Source organism: Eupeodes corollae, chromosome 2 (genome assembly GCF_945859685.1).
Source record: "Eupeodes corollae chromosome 2, idEupCoro1.1, whole genome shotgun sequence".
Taxonomy (NCBI): domain Eukaryota; kingdom Metazoa; phylum Arthropoda; class Insecta; order Diptera; family Syrphidae; genus Eupeodes; species Eupeodes corollae.
Window position 1 is genome coordinate 85,591,841 of NC_079148.1, and position 23,844 is coordinate 85,615,684.

At 33.5% G+C, this 23,844-nt stretch overlaps 1 protein-coding gene across 2 annotated transcripts in view; it reads right to left on the bottom strand.

Moving 5' to 3' along the window:
* Positions 1-710: 710 nt before the first annotated feature.
* The window catches only part of LOC129944637 (uncharacterized), a 173,637-nt gene continuing 150,503 nt past the window's right edge, over positions 711-23,844 (bottom strand). For both annotated transcript variants that reach the window (XM_056054203.1, XM_056054202.1), the window contains 4 exons: positions 6,742-7,075; positions 6,423-6,622; positions 3,290-4,132; positions 711-3,194 (listed from right to left, as the gene is read on the bottom strand). In XM_056054203.1, the coding sequence (XP_055910178.1) occupies positions 3,351-4,132; positions 6,423-6,622; positions 6,742-7,075 (1,316 nt within the window). In that variant the 3' untranslated portion in view covers positions 711-3,194; positions 3,290-3,350. The remainder of the gene's footprint in view (positions 3,195-3,289; positions 4,133-6,422; positions 6,623-6,741; positions 7,076-23,844) is intronic.

The following is a 23,844-nucleotide window of genomic DNA, read 5'->3' on the forward strand; positions in this document are numbered from 1 at the left end:
TTTGTATGCAGAATATAAACTACTTCCTAGAAATAAAGCAACAGATTAAAAAAAAAAAATTGAATTAATATTTTCATTTTTTTGTTGTTGTTATTTAAATTTTTTTTCAATATTTTGTTGAACCTCCTTTTGCTTTAATTTTTTTTCAATATTTTGTTGAACCGCTTTTGCTTTAATAAGAGCCCCAATTCTGATTTGACTGTTTCCTGAATTTGTGGGTGGTGATTCTACACGTGAATTACTCTTTCAATAAGTGACCGCATCTTTAGCTACTTCCCGGGCTGTTTCCCGGGAAGTCCAACAGGGGGATCTTTTCTTCCCTCAAATAAGTTTTTATGGACCTGACAGTGTGGCATGGAGCTCCATCTTGCATAAAAATGTAATCATACATCCATTCTTGAATGTTAAAAATATTGCGTCACCATCTCTTCCACCACAGACTATTGTTACCAGGTGGGGAACCTGGCTGCAAGCAGTTGACTATTACGCAAAGCACTATAAGGAGTTTGAGGAAGTGGTTAATAATTTCGATGATTCTGATGCTGTTGCAATTAAAAATAAAAAAGAGATATTGAACCAGCTTTTACTTAAAAGCCAAATAATATTCCTTAGCTGTAACTACAATTTTCCTTGTGATACCATAACAAAGCTTAAGGGAAGGGACTCATTAAAAAATCAAATTGATTTAGTTGCAGATGCTGTTGTAAAAAACAACTGCTGGTAAGGATCTTTTTCTCCAGCTATACAAAAGAAGCATGAGAATGTTCTAGTAAAAAATTAAGGGTTTTCAACAATGAAAAATATATGCAAGGCAACACTAACATCACCTTTTCGATGTATAAGACGTTTCAAAGTCCCAATCGCTAAAGCTTTGTTTTAAAAACTTTAAGAAGAATTTCATGATTTATGTCAATTTTTCTACCTATTGTTTGTGTTACATTAATGCTGATGTAATTTGTATTAATTGTTTATGTTTTGTGTATTTTTTAATTTACCCACTTGTTTTTTAGCTTCTTTGAATGATAAAAAAGACGGATTTTCTTTATAAAAACTGAATACTAAGTTTTTTTGTGTTCATTGAAAAGAGGGAGATACAAGGTTAAGCGCATAGGTATATTGCGTTTTTAAGTGCGTGGAAATCCTAGGCCTACTAATAAAATTCTGCAGTGCTTCTAATGATTTGGACAGGAACTGTAGTGTATAGTAAGAAAATAATACAATATTATAGCCTAACACGCGCACAAAATACAAAACCTAATTAACATTTAACTATTACAGAACCAAAAATAAAATAGAGACGTTCACGATAGTGGAGCACTGGTTCTGAACAATGATTTTAATCCCAACTTATTTAGGTTTAAATCTATTGATAAGCAGTTTAAGTTATATAAAATGCTCATTCGACTTAAAGCTTCATTCTTCCAATGGTTAGTTCTGAGGAAGTCAATACGTATAAAATTAAGTGCACGCAGGTGAAGAGTTCCGCCTCGGTGATTCAAATGTAGACAGGATAGCAAATGAGGTGCATCAATTTCATTATTAATGAGTTGATGTAGAAATATTATTATTTACACGCCTTTGATGCAGAGATTGCGTTTGAAGAAGATGATTTTCATACGGAGGCAGATCATAAGGATCAGCCCAGGGAAAACGATTCAATACGTTTTCTATGAATTTCGTTATAGGTTATAAGGAGTCCATATCTACGAAGCATATTCAAGATGAGGACGAACGTGGCAATTCTACAAAGATAGAGTAACATAGGGATCATTGAAGTCCTTTGCCCAGTGTTTTATAAAACCAAACATAGAGCTTGCCTTATTGACAATAAAATTAATGTGCTGTGTAAATTCGAGTTTTTGCTGTGATATACAACAAACAAATACGCTAACGATTCGTATTTTAGTAAAAGTTATCGTCTGGCATTTTTAAGGGTTGAAGGTAAGGCTATTTTTTCCAAACCAAATTGTGAAACTATACATTTTGGCTTGTAAAAGAATACGACTTCTAAATGACAATTTATAAATTTTAATTTAGAGGACCTGTTTTCAAGGTATGAGTGATCCAAGGTAAGAAAAATAGTGGAAACCCGAGATCTTTAATTTTAATAAAGTAATTCCGTGGGCTAAGTTAGTTACAAGCTTTTGAAAAGTCAGTCAACTTCATAACCTTATTATTAAAAAATAAGCTTGAATAAATTTGTTGGATCCATAAAAAAGACACATTGAAATTGCGTTATGCGTTGATAAATGGAAACAAACACCACAATTTTTGCGTGAGCACGACAATTCGTTCATAATAGTAAAACGACAGTCAATTTACTGCCAAGTGTGTTGCTAAATTTGCACGTAACTGACAGAGGTGCAAACGTAAGTATTTTGAGGGCTATAATCAGGTTCCTTCCACACATTCAAGAACATTCGGAAACGGATAAGTTCTTAAGTATGCAAATAACTATCCATTAGATTTAGTTGATCATCTGTTTTCAAATAAAGAATATATTTTTGAGTTAGCTCGACCTTAGTGAATTTATTTCAATGGGAGAGAAACTCTGAGGTATGTTTGTCTTATTTCAATGCTATAAATACTTAAATATATGTATAGCTACGTATGTATGTGTGTTTAAAATTGATATTTGCATGTATAAAACTAGAATTTCAAACTATTGTTAAGAAAATTGCATACAATTTCAAGACTTCATCGTGTTAAATTAAAAATATATAGAGAGATAAAAACCTAGGTTGTCTTTTAAGTATATTTCTACGCAAATCAAACCCCTAGTAAAATTTAAGTGGCTTCATCTTGATTCAGGCAATCATCTTCTTCTTCTTCTTCAGCTTCTAGCTCTGGCTCTTCTGCTAACGTATACACTCCGGTTAGAGTCAATTGCACCTGTTGTTGTTGCTGTTGTGGCTGAAGGGGTTCTGTTGATGCTTGTGAAGGTGGTGGCAAACTATCCATTAGTTGAGAACACTGTTGAGGTGCACCACTACCATCATTTCCATTTGTATGTGAAATAAGATTGTTCAGAGGCAACGAAACAACATTACTCTTAAGCAGATGTGTCGTATTGCTGGGCGCACTGTTCGGATCCATTGTCATAATTGGCACTAACTCGTGATTCACATAATCTTTGAGACTATTTATTTGACCAATATCCGGATCCTGACTAAACACAATTGAGGTTGGTGTACCTATAACGAGAACATGAATTATTTTAAGGAAATTCAAAACTATGGTATACATGTGCAAGACAGGAAAATGTTCAGGCCATGTAAATAAAACTAACTTGACACCAGAGTCTCCTCGGTGGGATTCCTATGGTAGAGATTGGTGTTTTTTGCGTAATGTCAAGGGGGCATGTAAAAGCCTTGCTTTGTCGTCCCGTCTTCATTTTCAAGTGTAGAATTTTTGTTAAACTCAACTACCACTTTGATTCTGTGCACAATCTCCTCGTGCAACACATTAAAACACATTGCCGTCAGGGCCATCCCTGACATTATGTACACTGAACAGAACCACGTCGTTGCTGTAGACTCCTTTTTGAGGCCAGGCACCAAGTCACCGAATCCAATTGTCGATAAGCTCATAAAACAAAAGTAAACTCCATCGAGAATGGGCCAATTCTCCAGCCGATAGAGCACTGCCGCACCAAACATTATGTAGATGATCATCATGCACAAGCAAAGTAGGATAGGAGCCAATATGCTAAGACCATGCATGGAGCCTCTTGAATCCGAGGCACTCAAGGAGTCGACATCTGGCAGCATGTTGTTATGAGGGCCAACAAGGTGCTGTTGTTTCTCTGGTGAATGGAAATTGTTGTGCAACGAACCCGGTCGCACATAGAAGGGTTCGTTCATAGCACTTTGCTGTGCGCGCATTTCCTCTTGCTGGCGCTTCCGTTTCATTCGACGCTCTTTTTCGGCCATCCGTTTCTCGTCATAGCAGCAGTAGCCACAATTCGAACACAGGCAGCAACATAAGGCTCGTGAAAACACTTCTCGGGCAACTTTCGCCAGGACACCCCCCGTGCTAGAGAGGTATATAAGAGTCAAGGGGATACCCAGGATGGCGTATGCTAATGTTACTAATCGACCCAGCGTCGTTTTTGGAGCAATGTTACCGTAGCCTAGAAAATAAAAAAAGAAAGAAAAAAGAAAAGTACAATAGGAGCTAATGGGATTTGTAGGAAAAACACACATTTCCAAACTAGGGGATGAGACGAACCCGCCATCACTTCCCCCACCCCCACCTCTTATTTTGGAGAAACAGAAAGTTTGTTTTTGAAATATTTAAGTTGATGTTGGCATGGAAATTCACTTTGTCTCTTATAAACCTTGGTTCGTGTGTTGGTGTTGCTGTTGTATCGTATGTGTGCGGTAATGTATGAGCCCTGATTCAAAGATTGAATAGAATTTATTTCAGCTAATTTTATTGGCATGCCAGGGTAATAGAAGGTAATAAAGATTACGAATGGTTGGTGGATTTTGAGTTTGGCTTGGAATTCCTAAAGTAAAATTCGATTAGTGGGTCGATATTAATGGATTTTCAAAAATGTTGTCTGCATGTACTCCAAAGAGGAATTTTATGGCAGAACCAGTACAGTGCTTGTATAGAACGTCGACATTAGAACATACAAAAGTGTTTTCTTTTTTTTAAATTGGTGTAAGCAACATTTGATTGTTGTTGGGTAAAGTGTTATTATGGTTATGCTGTTGTGTTTGTGTGTTACTTATGTATAGGATTTTTTCGCACTCTGGATGCTCAATTAAGTTTGACCCTTTGTGGGTGATTGTTTTGCTATAGCAATTCAAAAAGTGAAATTTTGTTTACCAAAAAAAAACATTAGTAAAAGTTAGAAAAAATTGATTTTCTTCTCGAATATCTTGGCAAAAATTAAATATATTAACTTCAAACCATTTTCATCTTACAACAAATATTGTTTTAAAGATTCAGCTAAATTTCAATAAAACGTTATTAAAAGTTGGTTAAAATTGATTTTCTACTCTATTATTATTTTGTATACAAATTAAATACTACGAAAAATACTACACACAAGATTTAAAAACTGATGTTGTGATGTCTCAAAAATGATTTCATTCAATGCTATATTTTGTAGTTAACTTAAGATAATGTCTTTAAAAAATACAATGTACAATTTTTATAGAACAAATCAAAACATTCAAAAAATGCTACTTAAATTTCCGTACATTGGTTTTTCGACAAAAAATCTCGGGAACATAAAGAAATATAAACCCAAACCTAATTTTTAATAAGCAAAATATTGTTACTAACTTTTAGTTAATTTTTTTTGAAACATGCAATGAACAACTTGTTTACGAAGCACGAACACCCACAAAAAACTGATAAGAAATCGTTTTTAACCCAAATATCTGGAAGAGCAAAGAAAGATAATAATTTTAAATTTCTTATCTCACACAACACATCATCATTAGCATTTTGTTAAAGATTTAGACAAATTGATAGACAAGATGGGAAGAGTGGGTTGCTTCTCGGCTTCTTCTTATTTTCATTGAATTTCCTGCGCGAAATCATTCAGCATTACTAATTTTGACAGGAAAGACGCTCAATATAATCCTAACGAAATTCAAAAAAGAAAAAAATGTCCACCTGTTCCTTATTATAACTTTCTTTTGACAGAAGTACTCATGTGTTTAGGTGTTTCAGGGTTTTCGGGTGCAGACGTGTGGTTTATACTCTCTTCTCTCATCTCAGGTATCTAAATATTTTTAATAGGCATAAGGTTTACTATAAAAAACATCAAACTGTATTAATTTTGTCAAACTAAAATTAAATGGTTTAGAATCCCTCACACTGTATACCATGTCCACTGTCCCGATCACAAAAAAAAAATCGTCATAAAATCGGTTTGAGTATGTTATGTACCCAAGATACTTTTATTTGGTATGTTTGGATAGAAAAATTCAAATATTAAGATATTTTAAAAGTTTTTTTTAAACAAACATAAGTTAAAATAGCAACAAAAATGTATCATTTCGGTAGATGTTTCAAAAACGCACTCTTACATACCTCAAAACTTAAATGTGAGGTTTATAATTTGAAATTATCTTAATTTAATCTAAAAATTATTGGTAAAAGGCTATAAAACATACATAAGTATGTATTTTACTTAAGTTTTCGTGTAATGGTTTTACTTTGATGCATTTCATATAATATCTAATAATAATCTTTCAGTAGTCAAAAACCACAATGACTCGAAGAAAATGTTTAAATTCGCACAAAAGGCACCAAGCACCAACTCACCCTTACAAGAAATTCACCTACTCATAAGCTAAGCTACCAATAGAATTGTCAAGTACTGTCTAATCTACGTATCTCTAAAGTTCGCAATGTTCAGATGTTCCGGATTACAACCACAACACTCAAAATCGACTCACCAATAGTAGTTAACACTGTAAGCGAGTATAAAAAGGCTTTTGCAAAATTCCACTCATAATTTTCGTCATCTCTACCATGTGGCAACAGCAGAACCGCCTCAGAAGCTGGGCTACTATCATCTAGATTTGATAAGGTTACGTCCTCGCTCAGTCTCTTTATTAATTGGTCTTGAAATTTTGCAATTTCCAAAGCTGCTAATCTGAAAATAATGGAAATTTTTAACAAATCAAAAACTAAAACTAAAAATTCGTATCCTTTTTATATACATATGTATATACGTTAGCCATACACATGTGGTTTGGTTGTAGGTATACGTACTTTGTCCAATTTTCCTTGTAAAGGATATTCAAGGAGACTGTAATGTCCCATATATTCTCGATGGTCTGTTGTCGGACGTCATATGTGTCCACCTCTATCGCTGATTGCGGAGCATTTATTCCATTTAATAGTAAACCGCTACTACCCGTTCTGCCACTACCATTACCACTGCTACTACCACTACTACTGCTGCTAGCGATACTGGAATTATCGACACGTCGTTGTGGTGGAAGGCTATTACTGCCACTCTGCCGCTTCGTTGACGCCAATGTCCTCTGTTGATGATGTAACAGTGAATAGTCTTCGTTCTCGATGGTCAAGAATATGAATGAACCTGAAAGGGAAAAAATGGAGAAAAATAAATAAACCATACTACGTGGTAGCAGAATCATCTAGAAAGGAAAGAAGGATAAAATAATTTGCGATACACTAAAATCCTGAAAAGAAATTGCATCCATTAACTCCTCACTCTTTCTGTCTGTAGGTACCTACGTATGCACTACGAGTCCTGAGGGATAAGTGTATGAGTATGAAAGAGTATTGTTTCACTTTGCCAAACCTAATACACTCCATTGCACTTGATTGATTTTCCCAATGTCTCTCTACTCGACTCTTTTGTAAAGAAAAGCTTAATGCCTGTGGGTTAATAAGCTTAATTTTTAGGATCCTTGTAAAAAATGGCTACATGAAAAAAAGTTCGTTAGGAGAAATAATTAATGTAAAGTTGGCAACCACCAGAAAAGGGAATTTCAGAAAAATTCAAAAAAGGAAAGTGACTTAATTGGTTTAAAGATTGATGTTCAAAGACCTTTTTCATATGAGAAGCACTAACAATTTAATGGGTAATCAAAAGCTTCATAAATAGGTTCCCATTCTCTCATACGTCGTATATTTTTTTTTATTGAATTGTTAAATATTAGAATACTAATATTTTTGTATTTGAAGTATTATTATTTATACGTAGGTCTATGAGCCACTCGGCGAGTTGGAAAATATTTATTGAAAGAAAATATTAGTTGTTTTTTTCTGCCTATTTGAGAAATTTTGAAGGGTGTTGCATATGGTTTTACAGTTGAGAGGCTAAACTAATACAAGGTTTAAGTTAAGTCATTGGCTTATGTCGACAAATCATCAACTATTAAAGCATTGGAAGAAAGTATTCAGGTCACTATTCAAGCCATAGGTTGGAAAAAGTAGTTGAATTTAATTGATCGACTGATATATGCCGGTGATCATATTTCAAAAATAAATGCCACACAAATATCTACCAAATAAGAATATAATACGTTTATTCCAACAATGCTTCTGCTTGAAATATTATTTAATGTTCTCAAGCTAAAAAAAAACACTCTATAGGTAATTTTTTCTTACGTCCACAGTTTTAATTTCAGTTACAAACATTGCTTTTAGTGATTTAATACATATAATTTAGAACTTTTAATTGAAGAATATCTCCACTATTCCTATCAGCGAAGAATGTAGAGCGAACTGCTGTTGGAATAGCGTGAGTTAAATAGAACTAGCGCATGTTAATGTCTTAAAATATGTTTTTTTTGAGAAAATACACAATTTATTTAAATTAATAAATTAACAAAGATGAAACGTTTATTTGTCTTGCAAGAAGAACGAGGGAACAATTACCGATTGATTTTTTATTAGCTATTATGGTCGTTATAATTCAATATTAATGCTCTTTCTATGAACATTAATATATCCTCACAAAAAATAGTCTAGAGGCGCAGGATCTAGAAAGTCAATTGATCGTCCCAAAACGTGAAATAAACTATTCACCGAACTCGCCTCTTTATTGGTCCAATGTCATGCAAGCTGTGTTTGCTGCAAATGCAAGTAAAGCCCTTCCAGTAGTGCTTGCCATTTACAGTAACGTTACGATTCGCATTATCTTTGAAGAAATACGGCCGAATGATTCCAAACAATGACTTTTTCTGGATTTATAGCTCTTGCAATGCTTCTGGCTTTCATTGAGCTGCATAAGCATTTTGGTAGTTTAAAGTCACATACTATAGAATTCACTTAAAGAAATTTTGAGTTGGAAAAAAAGTTTGGTGGCACAATTATTTTTTTGCTCAAAACGCATTTTCCCATTTTCCTGACGAATTTGATTTTCCAGAAGAATAACAAATAAGCAACAGCAATTTTGGTTGGCACAGGCAGAGATTGAACTCCAGACCTCTGGCATGAAAGCCCTATACGCACTAACCATCACACCACGGATAATAAAGCTGAACAGCTTTAATGACAGACATTTTTCAACGATCGTACTGACCTGTAAAACAATTAAAAGATCGGTTTCGATGATGAAAACAAATGATAGCAAAACAGGCGCATAAACCAACATTAATAAAGTTTTTTTTTCGAAAACGAGTGTAGAAATTGAATCACTAAATTCACAATGTATGCGCCAAATTAAATTTTATTTTTTATGCGTTTTGTTGAAGTTCTTTCATAAGCTCTAAAAATACAATTTTAAGAGGTGTATCTTAAACTGCATGAACCGGACTGTGAGCTACAAGTTTCTTTGTTGTATCAAAAAATATAACAATTCTGTTGTATGGTTTTTTGAACCAATGGTCACTATACGAGAAACCAAAACATAAAGGAAGTGTCAATATTTTGTGGCTCGTGGTCTTCGTAATTTTTGTATCGTAAAGAAAAAAGTTTTCATTTTAAATTGAATTTTTTAATGCGTCCACCACCTCATTCATATATAATACCTAAGTTCATGTACATATGTCATAATGATGTTTACATTATGTACATGGTACATATACACACATACATATGTATGTACACAATGTAGAACAGACAAAGGCACATTGCGAGTTGGGACACATAAATGTACATTATGTATACCTTAGTTTTTCATGTACATAAAGTTTCAGAATATGCTCAAATTATGTTCATACTCAAGCACTTATACCTATAACTTTTTTAATACATTTGGAAACTAAAAGGAGAAAAATCTATTAAACTTTATATTAAAACAAAAATACTTTATATTATAAAAATATTATGCAAACTTTTCTATTACATTCGGATTCTAATTGGAGTGAAATTAAAAAGGTCCCTACAAATATAATGCAGATAAGTTTATTCGTAATTAAAATTTCATTTGAAGTTTTATGTTGAAAATGTATGTAGGTATCTACAAAGCAAACCTTGAGATGTTTAAAAGGTTCTTTAGATTTTGTTGGGTTCCGTTCACTTTAAAGAACTGTACTTCAATACAACAACTACACAGAATTTCTACTTCAGTTAAATGTTCGGCTTGTTGCATGATTTCAAAGACGCATTACTTTATTAGTATGATGGTTCTTAGTTTATTTGATTTGTTGTTAAATTTAAAGGCTCTTACTCTTTTTATTCAAAATCAACTTAAACAACATTTTAATTTAGAATCTATAGATATTTTATTATTAATTGAAATCACCTTGCTACGAAAGTATAAATATAAATATAGTAGACTACATTATGAGTCATAATAAATTTGTTTAATTGCTTCGTTTGTTAATTTTTTTTAAATGTGGTAATAAAAAACAAATAAATACAACTGCTGGCGATACAGCTTGTGATAACCCAGTTCATGGTGACATGCGGCTCTGCACCATTTCTTTGAGCGAGTAATGTCAGAACTACAGTTTTATGCCTAACGAAAACTTGAAAACTAGTGGTAAGAGGGGGTAAGATAAGGATGCCGAATCCTTTTTAACTTCCCATAGAAAGTTATTGTAATGGGTCCGATTTTTCAATTGAAAATGTTGACATTTCTCGACGTTTCATATCCCAAAAGTCGAAATAAAAGATTTTTAGAAAGATTTATGTGATGCGTGTGTATGTGTACGTACGTTCGCGACGTTTTTTTTCGATGTCCATAGCTCAAGAACAAGAACCGATATCGCCTTTAAATAAAAAGGCAGGAATGTGCAGAAAGGGCTCTCAAGAAAATTGCGTACGAGGTTTTTTTTTTACCTAGCAGTTTAAAAAAGAGGTCAAAATTTTGGTTAGCCCTAAATATCTTAAGAACCAAAAACGCTAGAAACTTGATTTAAATTTTATATAATATATTGTAAGTTGATACTAAACAAGAATATTTTTTGAAAAAAAAATCCAATTAACGGTTATTTTATAAATTAAAAAACCTGAAAAAAAAATCTTCGCCTCAAAAATTTTAGGAATACAAAATGATTTTATCTCCAAAACAATTTTGAGCTACGAAAAATAAAGTTTTTAACATCTGGTCAAATTTTGAGAGAAAAAAATTTACAGTTTTTTTTACAAAAAATAAAAACCTTTAAAATAATGAATAGAAGTTGGTAGAAATTTATTTTTGACTCAAATATCTTTTCAAAACTTTGAGATATTGGCTTTAAACTACTTTTATCTATTAAAAAATATTATTGTAAATATTCACTAAAATTTTCAGAAAAATGGAATTAACAGTTTTTTTTTACAAAACATTAAACTTAAAAGAAAATTTAACAAAAGTTGGTAAAAATTGATTTTCGACTCAAATATCTTTTCACAAATTTTAGATTATGGCTTCCAACTATAATTATCTTATAAGAAATATTGTTTTCCACATTTCGAAAAATTTTGAGAAAAATCGAATTGACAGTTTTTTACAAAAATAAAAACCTAACAAAAAAACAATACTAAAACTTGGTTAAAATTTACTTTCGACTCAAATAGCTTTTCCAAAATTAAATATATTGTCTTCAACTTTTTTTTTTATTTGAGAGAAAATATTGCTTTCGATATTTAGTAATTTTTATATAAAAATCCAACAATCCGTTTTTTCATAAAAAATAAAATCTACAAAAAATAGTACGCAAATTTGGTTAAAATTGATGTTCGGTTCTTAATATCTCTCGAATTAATTTAATTCATCCAATTTGTAAACATTTTCGACTACAAATCTTTTTAATAAAACTAGACTTTCAAACTAAACTTTTTCTTTATATGAAAAATATTTTTGGTAATTTTAAAATGTTTAAGAGTAATTCAAGAAACAACTTTTGTATCCCAACTCTACAGACTTTTAAGCAAGACAAATCGACAGACGGGATGGGATGTTATCAGAGTTGGTCGCATCCCAGCCTTTTTTTTTAAATATGATAGAGAGACTTCATACTCAAGAAGAAACTCATGATCAAATCAAGTGATTTAGGAAGTAATAGACCAAGAGAGGAATTAGGTATGTATTCATAACCTCGAGAATTTGGAATAAAAGATTCATCAATAAAAGATTGTTTCAAATAGGTAGCAAACATGTTTGAGATATTTTGTAGATCATTTTTGATATCTTTTGATTGAGAAGTAGGTTAGTTAGTAAGTAGTTGACGAACTTATTAAAGCACTTTGGATCATGGATAAGATTGGCTTTAAATCATTTCTTCCACGAGATAAATAGAATATTCGTAGAAAGACTGAGATCGAAAAAAATAGTTTATTCCTTTTATTTTAAAGTGAACTTAGTCTTCTTTTCTACCTTAATGGAGAGAATGTCGTTGTTGTACTGCGTTATAAGGGTACATAAAGGAAGAGGAAATTAAACATTTCTTTGCTAAATATATCAGGCACAACGTTTATGGATTGGTTAGTAATACTAGTATTAAAAGGAACTCAACTAATGTATCTATTGATTTAATCAAAATTGGAATTATGAAAATTATAGGAATAAGAGTCTGTTGGAGGAAAAGTCTGTGAGAGAAAGAGTGGGATTGTCAATCGTTCAAAACATCAAAGTTAGAGAGTAGTCAAAATGAGATTAACGTGCCTACTACCTACTTGTAAGAGACTTCATCTCTTAAGATATGAAATATCACTGTACTTAATAATTACTTTGCTCAGAATAATCAAATTTAAGCTTATTTATTTTTCACTGTTTCCATATAATCAAAATAATATTTTTCATTAGTAATAAAGAAGTTTTGTTTAAGTTAATACGTTTTGTTTCTTATTTTGATCCAGAAAAGCCCTATAATAAATCAGAAGTGGGATAAAGTTCCTCATTTAATTGAATAGTGGTTGCATTTCTTACGATAAATTAAAGAAAATTTACTAAAAAAAATGTTTTTTTCCCTAAAATTTGATCCTAAAATTTTTCCAAACATGGATGCAAATGCAATGGCTCGTGTTTTGAGTTTTTCGGAAAACGCTTCTGTGCAAATCCTTAAAGAGAAGCTTGTCCAGATGAATTTAAGCAAACATGGTACCAAGACTTCACTTAAGGCCCGTTTAAATGAAGCCATTGATTCGTTTGAACCTGAGCAGATTAAAAATCTGTTCCCTGTTGTTGACCAGGAAAGTAAGGCAAGTTGTGATGACGCACATGAGGACGAGGATGATGCTGTGTCACAACTTCTTGAAAAACTCCGTGATTTAGTCAAGAAAAAGGAAGAAATCGCTGTATTGAAAAAACGTTTGGCTGAACTCAGCACTAACAGCCCTATTCGTGAGTTCCAGCACTTTAGTGCACATTCGTCACGTGATATCGAGGAGTCCTTACCATTATTTACTGGTGATAATTACCCTATTAGTAAGTGGATTGAAAACGTGGAGGATGCTATGGGCACTTACCATCTGAGTGAGTCAGAGGCTTTCATTTATTTCAAAAGACTACTTAAAGCTACGGCCAAGTTATTTTTGCGGTCAAGAACGTTTCGATCATGGACAAATCTGAGAGCCGATCTACTGTCCGAGTTTCACTACCTTACAACCGCAACAGACGTCCATAACACATTGCGAAATCGAAAAAAACGTAGAGATGAAAATTACCAGCAATACGTTTTATCCATGCAGGAGATAGCTTCTTCCGCAGAGATTGATGAACAGGAAGTGATTGCCTATGTAATCAAGAGGATCCCTGTTTCAATATTTAATAAGCAAATTATGCTTACTGCAAATACCATCGCTGATCTCAAGAACATTCTGCGCAAGTATGAAAAAATGAAATCCGAGTTGCAACCTACGAGTTCTGGTTACAACAGATCTGTACAACCTTCGAGAAGTGTGCCACGTGCGTCGTGTTGATGCTAACTGTGACGAAGAGGGTCACATATCAAGTAACTGTCCCAAAGCCCGCTGAGAAAAAGGTTCGTGTTTTCGATGCGGACAAAAGGGACATATTATCACCAATTGTCCACAAAAGCCTTCAGTTCTCGTCGTCCAGAGAGAAAAATGTACAATGGAATCTCCAGTTTTAACATTGATGACCGATTTTCATGGAGTATTGGAGTATGAAATTAAATCTGCGAATCGGGAAGCTGAAAGTTTTGGAGCTCGGATGAACATCATGACCGTTATAGATACAGCCCCATAAGTCCCAACAACGGTACGTACCACCCATTTTGATGACGTCACTTGAACCATCACCTTGCAGTTTCGTTGAAATTAACAGTTTCAAATTTGTAATTTTAGGTAATTTATCATGTGATGTTAAATGTTATGATAACTACGTAAAATTTTGTCTATATGTTGTGAATGACAAAACTATTAATTATATATTAGGTCGAGATTTCTTACATAAAACAAATGTTAAGTTAGCGATTGGTGATTTAGATACTAAAATTGAAAAAATGAAAAATCCTGATTGTGACGAAATTATTTCAAAAATTTGTTTATGCAATGCCGGCGATGAAATTGTTAACTTGAATATAAACGAGAATTTGCCTTATGATGAAAAGATAAAATTATAACATTTAGTTCTCGGGAGTATTGCAACGAAATATTCAGATAACGGTTATGAAATGGAAATAGTTCTGACTAATCCAAACAGTTTTTTTCATTGTGCTCCTAGACGTCTTCCATATGCACATAAAATTGAGTTGCAAAAAGTTCTGGATGATTTGCTTAAAAATAGCATAATTCGTGAAAGTAACTCACCGTACTGACAAAGAAAAAGTCAGGTGAAGTTCGACTTTGTGTCGATTACCGCAATTTAAACAAAATCACGGTCAAGGATAATTTTCCATTACTGTTAATATTTAGAAGATCATCTGGACAGATTGCGAAACAAAAAATACTTTTCTTAGCTTGATCTTAAAAGTGGTTTTCACCACGTGAAAATGGCCGAAGAGTCTATTAAACTAACTTCCTTTGTAACCCCAGTGGGACAATTCAAATACCTTCGAATGCCATTTGGGCTTAAGAAAGGCCCAACAATTTTTCAGCCTTACATTAATAAATTTTTTTTAAATTGGATGCTTTTAACACTCTGAAAAAAACCCTTTTAGACGCCCATGTTCCGAATTTCGATTCAATTTCACGTGAATTGCATGTTTTTTAATTAGATCGATCAGAACTAAAGGATCATCCATTTTTATTTTGTTTGTGAAGTAAAATGTTTGCTGTTTTCAACATAGATGCAATATTATTGGCAATTTTAACTGAAAAATGGAAGATGAATTCATGAAAAAAAATAAGAAGACGAATTTTGCGAGACAAATCAAATATTTAGAACCTTTTATAATAAATTCATCAATTCCTTCATTTCAAAAACTTTCTGCAACCCTCCTATTTCGATTCAGAAGAAAGCTGTCGAATATCAATTCACAGAAATATAAAATATGATTTGAATGCGTTCAAAAAATGGAACAAACCGAAATACAGAACATACAATTCACGATAACGCATTGTGGAACACCCAAATTCACTTTCGGAAAGTGTATTCACAATAAGTGAAATGCAGAACATGGGCAAGAAGCTCCACTTTTAGGCATTTATAGTCCGACCGCCGAGACAGAGCTTTACTGCGATGGCAGCAGCTTAGGTTTTGGAGCTGTATTGCTACAGCGCCAAGAAGACAAAAAGCTCCATCCTATTTTTTTCTTTTCGAAAAGATCCACGGATCAAGAATCAAGATACCATTCTTAAGAGATGGAAACCCTTGCTATCATATATGTACTCACTACGGAGATTTCGAGTATTTATCTTACAGGTATTCGGTTCAAAATTGTCACTGACTGTAGGTCACTGACCCAAACTCTAAATAAAAAGAATCTTAATCCTTGAATCTCTCGTTGGGCTCTAGAGATCCAAGATTTCGATTACGTCCTCGAGTACCGAGACAGTAAGAGAATGGGTCATGTTGATGCCTTAAGTCGGTGTTGTAATATTTTGGTTGTTGAACCTGAAACGTTTGAGCATGCGCTTGCTGCATCGCAGCAAAAAGATACAACTATACAAAGATTAGTCGAGTTGCTTGAAAAAAAGGGAGAGTTCTAGCTACGAACTTATAAATTGGTTAGTCTATCGAAAAATTAATTTTGATAAACATCATAAGCCACCTTTGACATACAAAGTCGGTAATTATGTTCTAATCAAAAACGTTGTAAATACTCCAGGATTAAACACAAATTTGATAGCTAAATATAAAGGTCCCTATGAGGTTAAAAAAGTCTTGCCTAATGACCGTTATATTATAGAAGACATAGAAAATATCCAAATATCTCGCGTGTCGTATAAAGGGGCCCTGAGAACATGAAGCCTTATGTTCAAACATAATCTCTAACTTTGCATCAATCAATTTAATCGGATTTTTTTTATTTTATCAATTTTATGTAAAAGTTTTTTTTTTTGTTAATGTTAAAACTTTGTCATTTGTTTTTTATTTTTTTCTTCCAAATTGAACAGTAAAAAAAAAACTGATATACCTACATATATGATTAAAACACAATATTTCATAACGTTAATTGTATTCATGTATGATGTAATCAATTTTGTTTGAAAGTCTATAGATTTAAGAAAATTTAAAAGAAAAATAGTAATTTAAAAGAAAAATGTTATGTTGATGTAAATGTTGTTGCATGTAATTGTAAATCGAGGACGATTTATAGTCAGGATGACCGAACTGTAAGAGGCTTCATCTCTTACGATATGAAATATCACTGTACTTAATAATTAATTTGCTCAGAATAATCAAATTAAAGCTTATTTATTTTTCACTGTTTCCATGTAATCAAAATAATATTTTTCATTAGTAATAAAGAAGTTTTGTTCAGGTTAATGCGTTTTGTTTCTTATTTTGATCCAGAAAAGCCCTATATACTTTTTTTATTTGAGATTCCACTGACTTAGTAAGGGCCACAACCGATTAATCGATCAATGAAAAGACATTCTTTGGTTGAGGTCGGATTGCAGGCAATAAAAAGTGTTTGATCGTCTCAATAAATCCATTTCATACGAGGTAGATTGAAGTCGCTGAAGAGGAGAATGCCATCTGTAGGTTCAATTAGAGCTACTAGTTTATTAAATATGGTAATGGCAAGTTCATAAGAATCAATTGGTTGCAAAGGTAGATGAAGCAACATGCATTCATATAGTGCATTTTAAAGCAGTTTATAATCTCAATCGCAAATCGTTAAGAAACGAGTGCGAAGATATCTATTGTGTTTTTAGTGTCTTTAACGGCAATGAGAACACCTCATTATAATTTTTGTCGGTTTAGCACCATGAACTTATGCTAAGGGTTCAATTTGATTCCTTCAAAAAATTAGCCGAACACACACACAAAATAAAAAACAAAATTTAAATCTAAATATTACAGAACAAAAAATAAAATGAGAACGTTTACGATAGTGGAGCACTGGTTCTAAACAAGTAAGTTATATAAAAGGCTCATTCGACTTAAAGCTTCATTCTTCCCACAATTAGTTCTATTTAAGTTAATTTGTAATAAGTTGATGAAAAAGTACTAAGTCTACTACTATAAACACGCCTTTGATGGAGAGATTGCATTTGAAGAAGTAGAAAACGATGTTCATAGGGAGGCAGATCATCCCAAGGAAAACCCTTTAGGGCAAAGTGAATGAAATTATGTTCAATTGATTCAATACGTTTTCTATGAATTTCGTAATAGGGAGTCATACCTGCGAAGCATATTCAAGATAAGGACGAACATGGCAATTGTGCAAAAAAAGAGTAACTTAGGGATCGTTGAACTCCTTTGCCCAGCGTTTTATAAAACCAATCATAGAACTTGCTTCATTAACAATAGAATTAATGTGATGTGTAAATTCTAAGTTGGAACAGAAATGAACACCAACATCTGTAAGTGTGGAAGTACGACTGAGTTTTTGCTATGATATACAATAATCAAATACACTAACGATTTGTTTTTTAGTAAAAGTTATTGTCTGGCATTTAAAGGGTTTAGTGGAAAGCTATTTTTCCCACACCAAAATATAAAACTATCAATGTCGGCTTGTAAAAGAATACAATCATGGGTGGACTTTATTATTTTTAAAATGTTCATGTCGTCAGCAAAAATGAGAAATTTACTTGAGGGTAGACATGACGATACATCGTTAATAGACAGGATGAACAGGAAAGGGCCAAGATGGCTTCCCTGGGGAACACCAGATTGAGCAACAAAGGGTTCAGAATGACAATTTCTAAATTTTGCCTCATGGGATCTGTTTTCAAGGTATGATTTAATCCAAGCTAAGAAAAATGGTGGAAAGCCAAGAGCTTTAGGTTTGAATTAAATAATTCCATGTTTAAGTTAGTTAAAAACTTTAGAAAAGTCAGTGTATACACAGTTAACGTCATAACCTTGTTATCAAGCGTTTGAACATATGTTTGAGAATGAAAGCTAAATTGTATATACTAGGTTAGGTATAAAAGTTTCGGTCACATTGCTATAACCTCCATAACCTATCATTCCCATGCCAAAACGGAACCTCTATAACGTTTTGTTTTTTTTTTTTTGCTGATACTACATTTGTCTGAACCTTCGCGGCTTAACTTTATTTGACTGTTAATTAAACTCTTACATACACATTTTTAACTGAGTGTGTGAGCCGAAAGTATAAACATGAGTGACGGTGATGATCCTGCAAATTGAAGAATACTAAAGAGCCATTGCCAAACGACCAAATAATGCTCAGATTGTCTAATAATACCATCTAAATAATCAAAAATACTCCATTTACCAGGATGGGAATCTTTCGTACGTTTCACTCTCCAAAACCCGTTTGTTTACATTGTTGTATTTGTAATTTTGACAATTAGTCCATGAATAGATGTGAAAACAAAAAAAAAACGATACGTTGGACTAGCGGCACTTTGCAAAGCAAAAACAAAATTGCGCCGTTAATAAGTTTTTTTTTTAGAATTTTCCTTTACTTTTTTTTGATGAAAATGTCAGTTTTAAGCAACCAATGTATACATTTTTGTCTTTAAAAAAGCATGTTCAACATCAGTTTATTATAATTAATTTTCTTATTTACAGTAATCATTCTTTAAATTTCGTAATTAACCTCGGATTATTATAACAAAGGTGTGTTCGAAGAATCACATTAAGTTAAGGGTGCGAGCGCAATTTATTGAATTCTAATAAATTTTTGTTAATGAACAGCCCAAATATTTTTGCTGCAAGCAATTAAAACCTGTATCAATTTAATTAATCCAAGTATATTTATAGTTTGTTTTTAATGATTTAAGCTTGCAACTGTTTTTCAATTCCATTTTGATTAATAAACTTTGATTATAACGTATTGAGTTACATTTTTGTCCATTTCCAATTATACTTAACCAGTTGCAGTGCATATTGCGTTCGCAAATAATTTAAGTAAACAAAATACAGCATTAATAAATCATTTAATACGTATTCGGTCAATTTTATTTTATTTAATATACATACATTTATTTGGATTGAAATTAAAAAACTATATAAATCTTTCAATTTAAGACCAAGTCAGCACTCCAGATTCTGTTGGTTAGGATTGTTTCGTTTTTGAACTAAGGCCATGAAACATTCACAATGAACCATTTTGATGAGCCTTCGGACTAAAATGAAGCATTTTGATGGGCCTGAAGACTAAATGTGAGAATGTGTTTGGTTTTTACATCATTTCACACACACTTTCTCACATTTAGTCCTCAGTAGCTTGTAGGCAAACCGAATTTTCAGTCTGAGATTGCCATCATGTTAAATGGAGTATTTTTACTATTAACAATGCAAAAGAAGTAATAATAACTATATGATGTGTTTTTACATCTAGGCTTTATTGAAGAGAATGCTCCTTGTGTATGATTTGCTTAGCCTTTTTATACCAAAAAGAAAAGCACATTACACATTACAATTAATTATTGAAAAATGTGATTATTGTGTACAAGTTCCAGGGCTCTTACTACAATTTCTAATAACCATCACATTAGTTATTAGAAAAAGAAAGAAATAAAAAAAATAATAGAATATAAAAGAAAGTCGTATTAGTTACACTATTTATAACTTAAGAACGGCTGGGCCGATATGGCTGAAAATTGGCGGGTAGATAGCTTAGAGAGGATAGGGTTTATCCTGTTCGATAGAAAAAAGAATCATACTTGGAATGACAAAACGCAAATGGCAGCTATGTAATAGACGCACATATCAATTTATGATCACAATATTATTGTGTTACAAATTATTTGTCTATAATTTGTCCCTCACAATCATCTGTTAGCTTCAAACGATTCTAACAGATGACAGCATTAGTTGACTGGATTGATTTAGTGTGCAAAGATAGCCCTACAATTTAATAGCATAACCATCACATGTTGCTGAGCATAAAGTATTGTTAAATTTATTTTGTAGTAAACGAATTTTACTTTTTTAATTTTTGGTGTTAGGAATTTTCTGAGCAATTACTAATTGAGAACGGTAAAATAGAACTGCAAACAAATACGCAATACATTAAACTGCCAGACAATTTCTGAATTGATTCAAAGAGTGTATTTTTGGATATTCCCAGTACAAATATTCATGTTGACGAAATTAACTTCAACAGCTGTTAACAGGCGATCTGATGTCTTTCAAATCAATCGAAATTGTTGTTGATGGATATACAGAGTAGACATACTTGGATTGCGACCACATAATTTTCGATTAAAGATTGGTTCACCTATTATTCTCCTGTGTTTTGATGAAAAATATGGACATTTAATGTGATATGTGCATTATTAACTATGCGCAGCTTTTTTGAAATAGGTTCAAAAAGACCCTAATTTGTATAGTGATGACTGATGATGAGGAACTTGGAGTTCTCCAGATCAATCTACCGTCAACCAGATTGACCATAATGCTATCGAAGACACGCTTCCAGCATCATGGAGGTCTATTGAAAATTTTATAAACCTAAGACCCCCTATGCAAACAATTGAACAAATTGATCATGAAATAGAACAATTTATTGCTGATGTGCAGCAGGCTGCAGAAGAAAGTACTCCAACTATTTCGAATGCGAGAGAAAAAGAAATAAAATATCCTATCGAAATAAAGGAGTTGATATTGGAAAAAAGAAGAGCTAGAAGAAAATGGCAATCCACGAGATTCCCAGATGATAAGGTAGTTTTTAACCGTCTTAACAACGAATTAAAAAAAAACCGATAAGTTTAAAAATGATTCACTAAGTAGATTCCTGAAAAGTTTGACGACGGATGCTTCTACAGAATACTCCTTATGGAAAGCAGCTAAGTGCCTAAAAAGACCTCAGACACAAAACCCGCCGATAAAATCTCAAGATGGTAAATGGATCGGAAACCCGAAACAAAAGGCTGATCTCTTCGCTGAACATCTCGCGAATGTTTTCAAGCAATTCCCCGCAAGCACAGCTACAGATCCCTTACAGTTTGTTGACAGAAACGACGAATGTGAAATACCTTTTGTCACGCTCAAAGAAGTAAGAAGCATGTGTCAACATAAGTTGTCAAACAAAAAATCACCAGGGTACGATCTTATAACTGCTCAGGTTCTGAAAGAAATGCCTCTTATAGCCTTCAAGAAACTCCAATTTATAATAAACGCATACCTTAAACTAAGATATGTGCCACATCATTGGAAAATTGCTGAAGTCATTGTTATACCTAAACAAGGTAAGCCACCAACAGAAGTTACATCTTACAGACCAATATCGCTTATACCAATCATGGCAAAAGTTTTTGAAAAACTGCTACTGAAAAGGCTTAACAAAATAATTGAAGAAAGAAGACTAATTCCGAGCCATCAGTTTCGATTTAGAAATAAACATTCCACGATAGACCAAGTGCATCGAATTACGGATGTTGTGGAAAAGGCACTTGAAGAAAAACAAGTATGCTCGTCTGTATTTTTAGATGTTGCTCAAGCTTTTGACAAGGTTTGGCACTTGGGACTTGAGTACAAACTGCATAGGGACTTCCCCAGGCAGTACTACGAAATACTGAAATCCTACGTTACGAACCGACTCTTTAGAGTACGGTACGACCAAAATTACTCGGAACTTAAGAAAATTGAATTTTTATTAACAGTACAGAAGTACCTTACTCCAATACCGCCAAATACCTTGGAATGAATTTGGATGTAAAGCTTAAATGGAAAGAACACATCAAAAAGAAAAGAGAAGAACTAAACTTGAAGTACAGAAAAATGTACTGGTTAATAGGAAAGAACTCTGACCTATCTATCCAGAACAAACTAATGTTATATAAGCAAGTATTGAAACCCGTTTGGACATATGGCATCCAACTATGGGGCTGTACAAAGAAAACAAATGCTGAACCCATCCAAAAATTCCAAAGCAAGGTCCTTCGTGGAATAATAAATGCCCCTTGGTATATAAGAAATAGCGATCTACATCGTGACCTTCAAATTAAAATGGTTACAGAAACACGCTGTATCACACAATCAGCGACTGCAAAGTCATACTAACTCTGAAATGGAGACCGTATTAAATGTTCGAGACAATGTTCGGATATTAAGAAGAACCAAGCCTCATGAGCTGATGGACTAAAAGCTACGGGAAAGTGTTATAACCTTAAACTTCCCCCAATGCGATTTAAAAATTAAGAAATAAAAATCATTTGTCGATCTTTCATAGATTGGTCCTGATTCACCGGTGGTTTTAGTGCGGTAAGAGTCCCACACTACTCGGTACCGATTCTTACCGAGTGTCTTTTGAAGATTTCCATCGGATAAAAAAAAAAAAAAAATGCATGTCCAAGCTTTCCGAGGACCTAACGTCAACTCGGACCACTACATCGCTGTAGCCAAGGAAGCACTTCGGGTTTCCAGATCCAAGGCAAAACAGGGAGGTGCTGGGAGAAGAAGAGACTACAATCGTAATAGATCGCCAAATCCTTTCTGAAGTTCTGTGCCGCCAACTCTCGAAGCACCAAAGTATCGCTATATAAGACCCTTATCATCCCCGTCATGCTATACGGTGCAGAAGCATGGACTATGACAAAAGCAGATGAAAGCACTTTGGGTCGTTTCGAGAGAAAAGTTCTTCGTGTGATCTACGGTCCCGTATGCATCGAAGGAGATTGGAGCAGAAGATGGAAGAACGAGCTGTACGGGGTGTACGGCGACGTAGACTTATCCAGAAGGGTAAAAGTCCAACGACTAAGATGGCTGCGTCACGTAGAGCGCATGGAAACCATTGCTCCGACCCGGAAAGTCATTCGAATCCACACCCAAGGACAGCGCAGTAGAGGTAGACCGCGGATCAGGTGGCGCGCACAAGTAGAAAGTGACCTCACTCAACTTGGAGCGCGAAACTGGAGACATCTAGCTAGGGACCGAGCTAGATGGAGAAGTTTGTTGATTGAGGCCCTAGTTCACACAGGACTGTAGCGCTACCTTAAGTAAGTAAGTAAGATGACTGATGACTAAGGCCAAAATTTGGGATATGTTTGACGTTGCTTGGATTATTATAAATGGAAATATTTTATAGAATAAATGGTGAGTCTATGGTCGCTGCTAAAAGCTGGTGGCGAAAGAGGCTCCGCTGCGTTTTTTGAGGGTTTGCAGATTTATAAAACAATCTCCATAAAGTAGGAACAGATTATAACCCCAAGGAAGATTCAATAAATTGAGAGTGAGAGTTCTGAAGGGGTGACTAGACCTATCAAGTATATTCAAGGGGAGTTATGGATGTCGTAACATACAAGTTGAAAAATTCTTTATATCAATCATTGTTTGATGAAACCAGATCGCGAATAGAAATGACAGATTCAAAGGTAATATCATGCAGATTGTAAGTTCGGGTGGGAATTTGTGCTTGCTGAGGAATGAATCCTATGAATTGGTATTTAGCAACATAGAGTTCGAAGAGTTTTTCG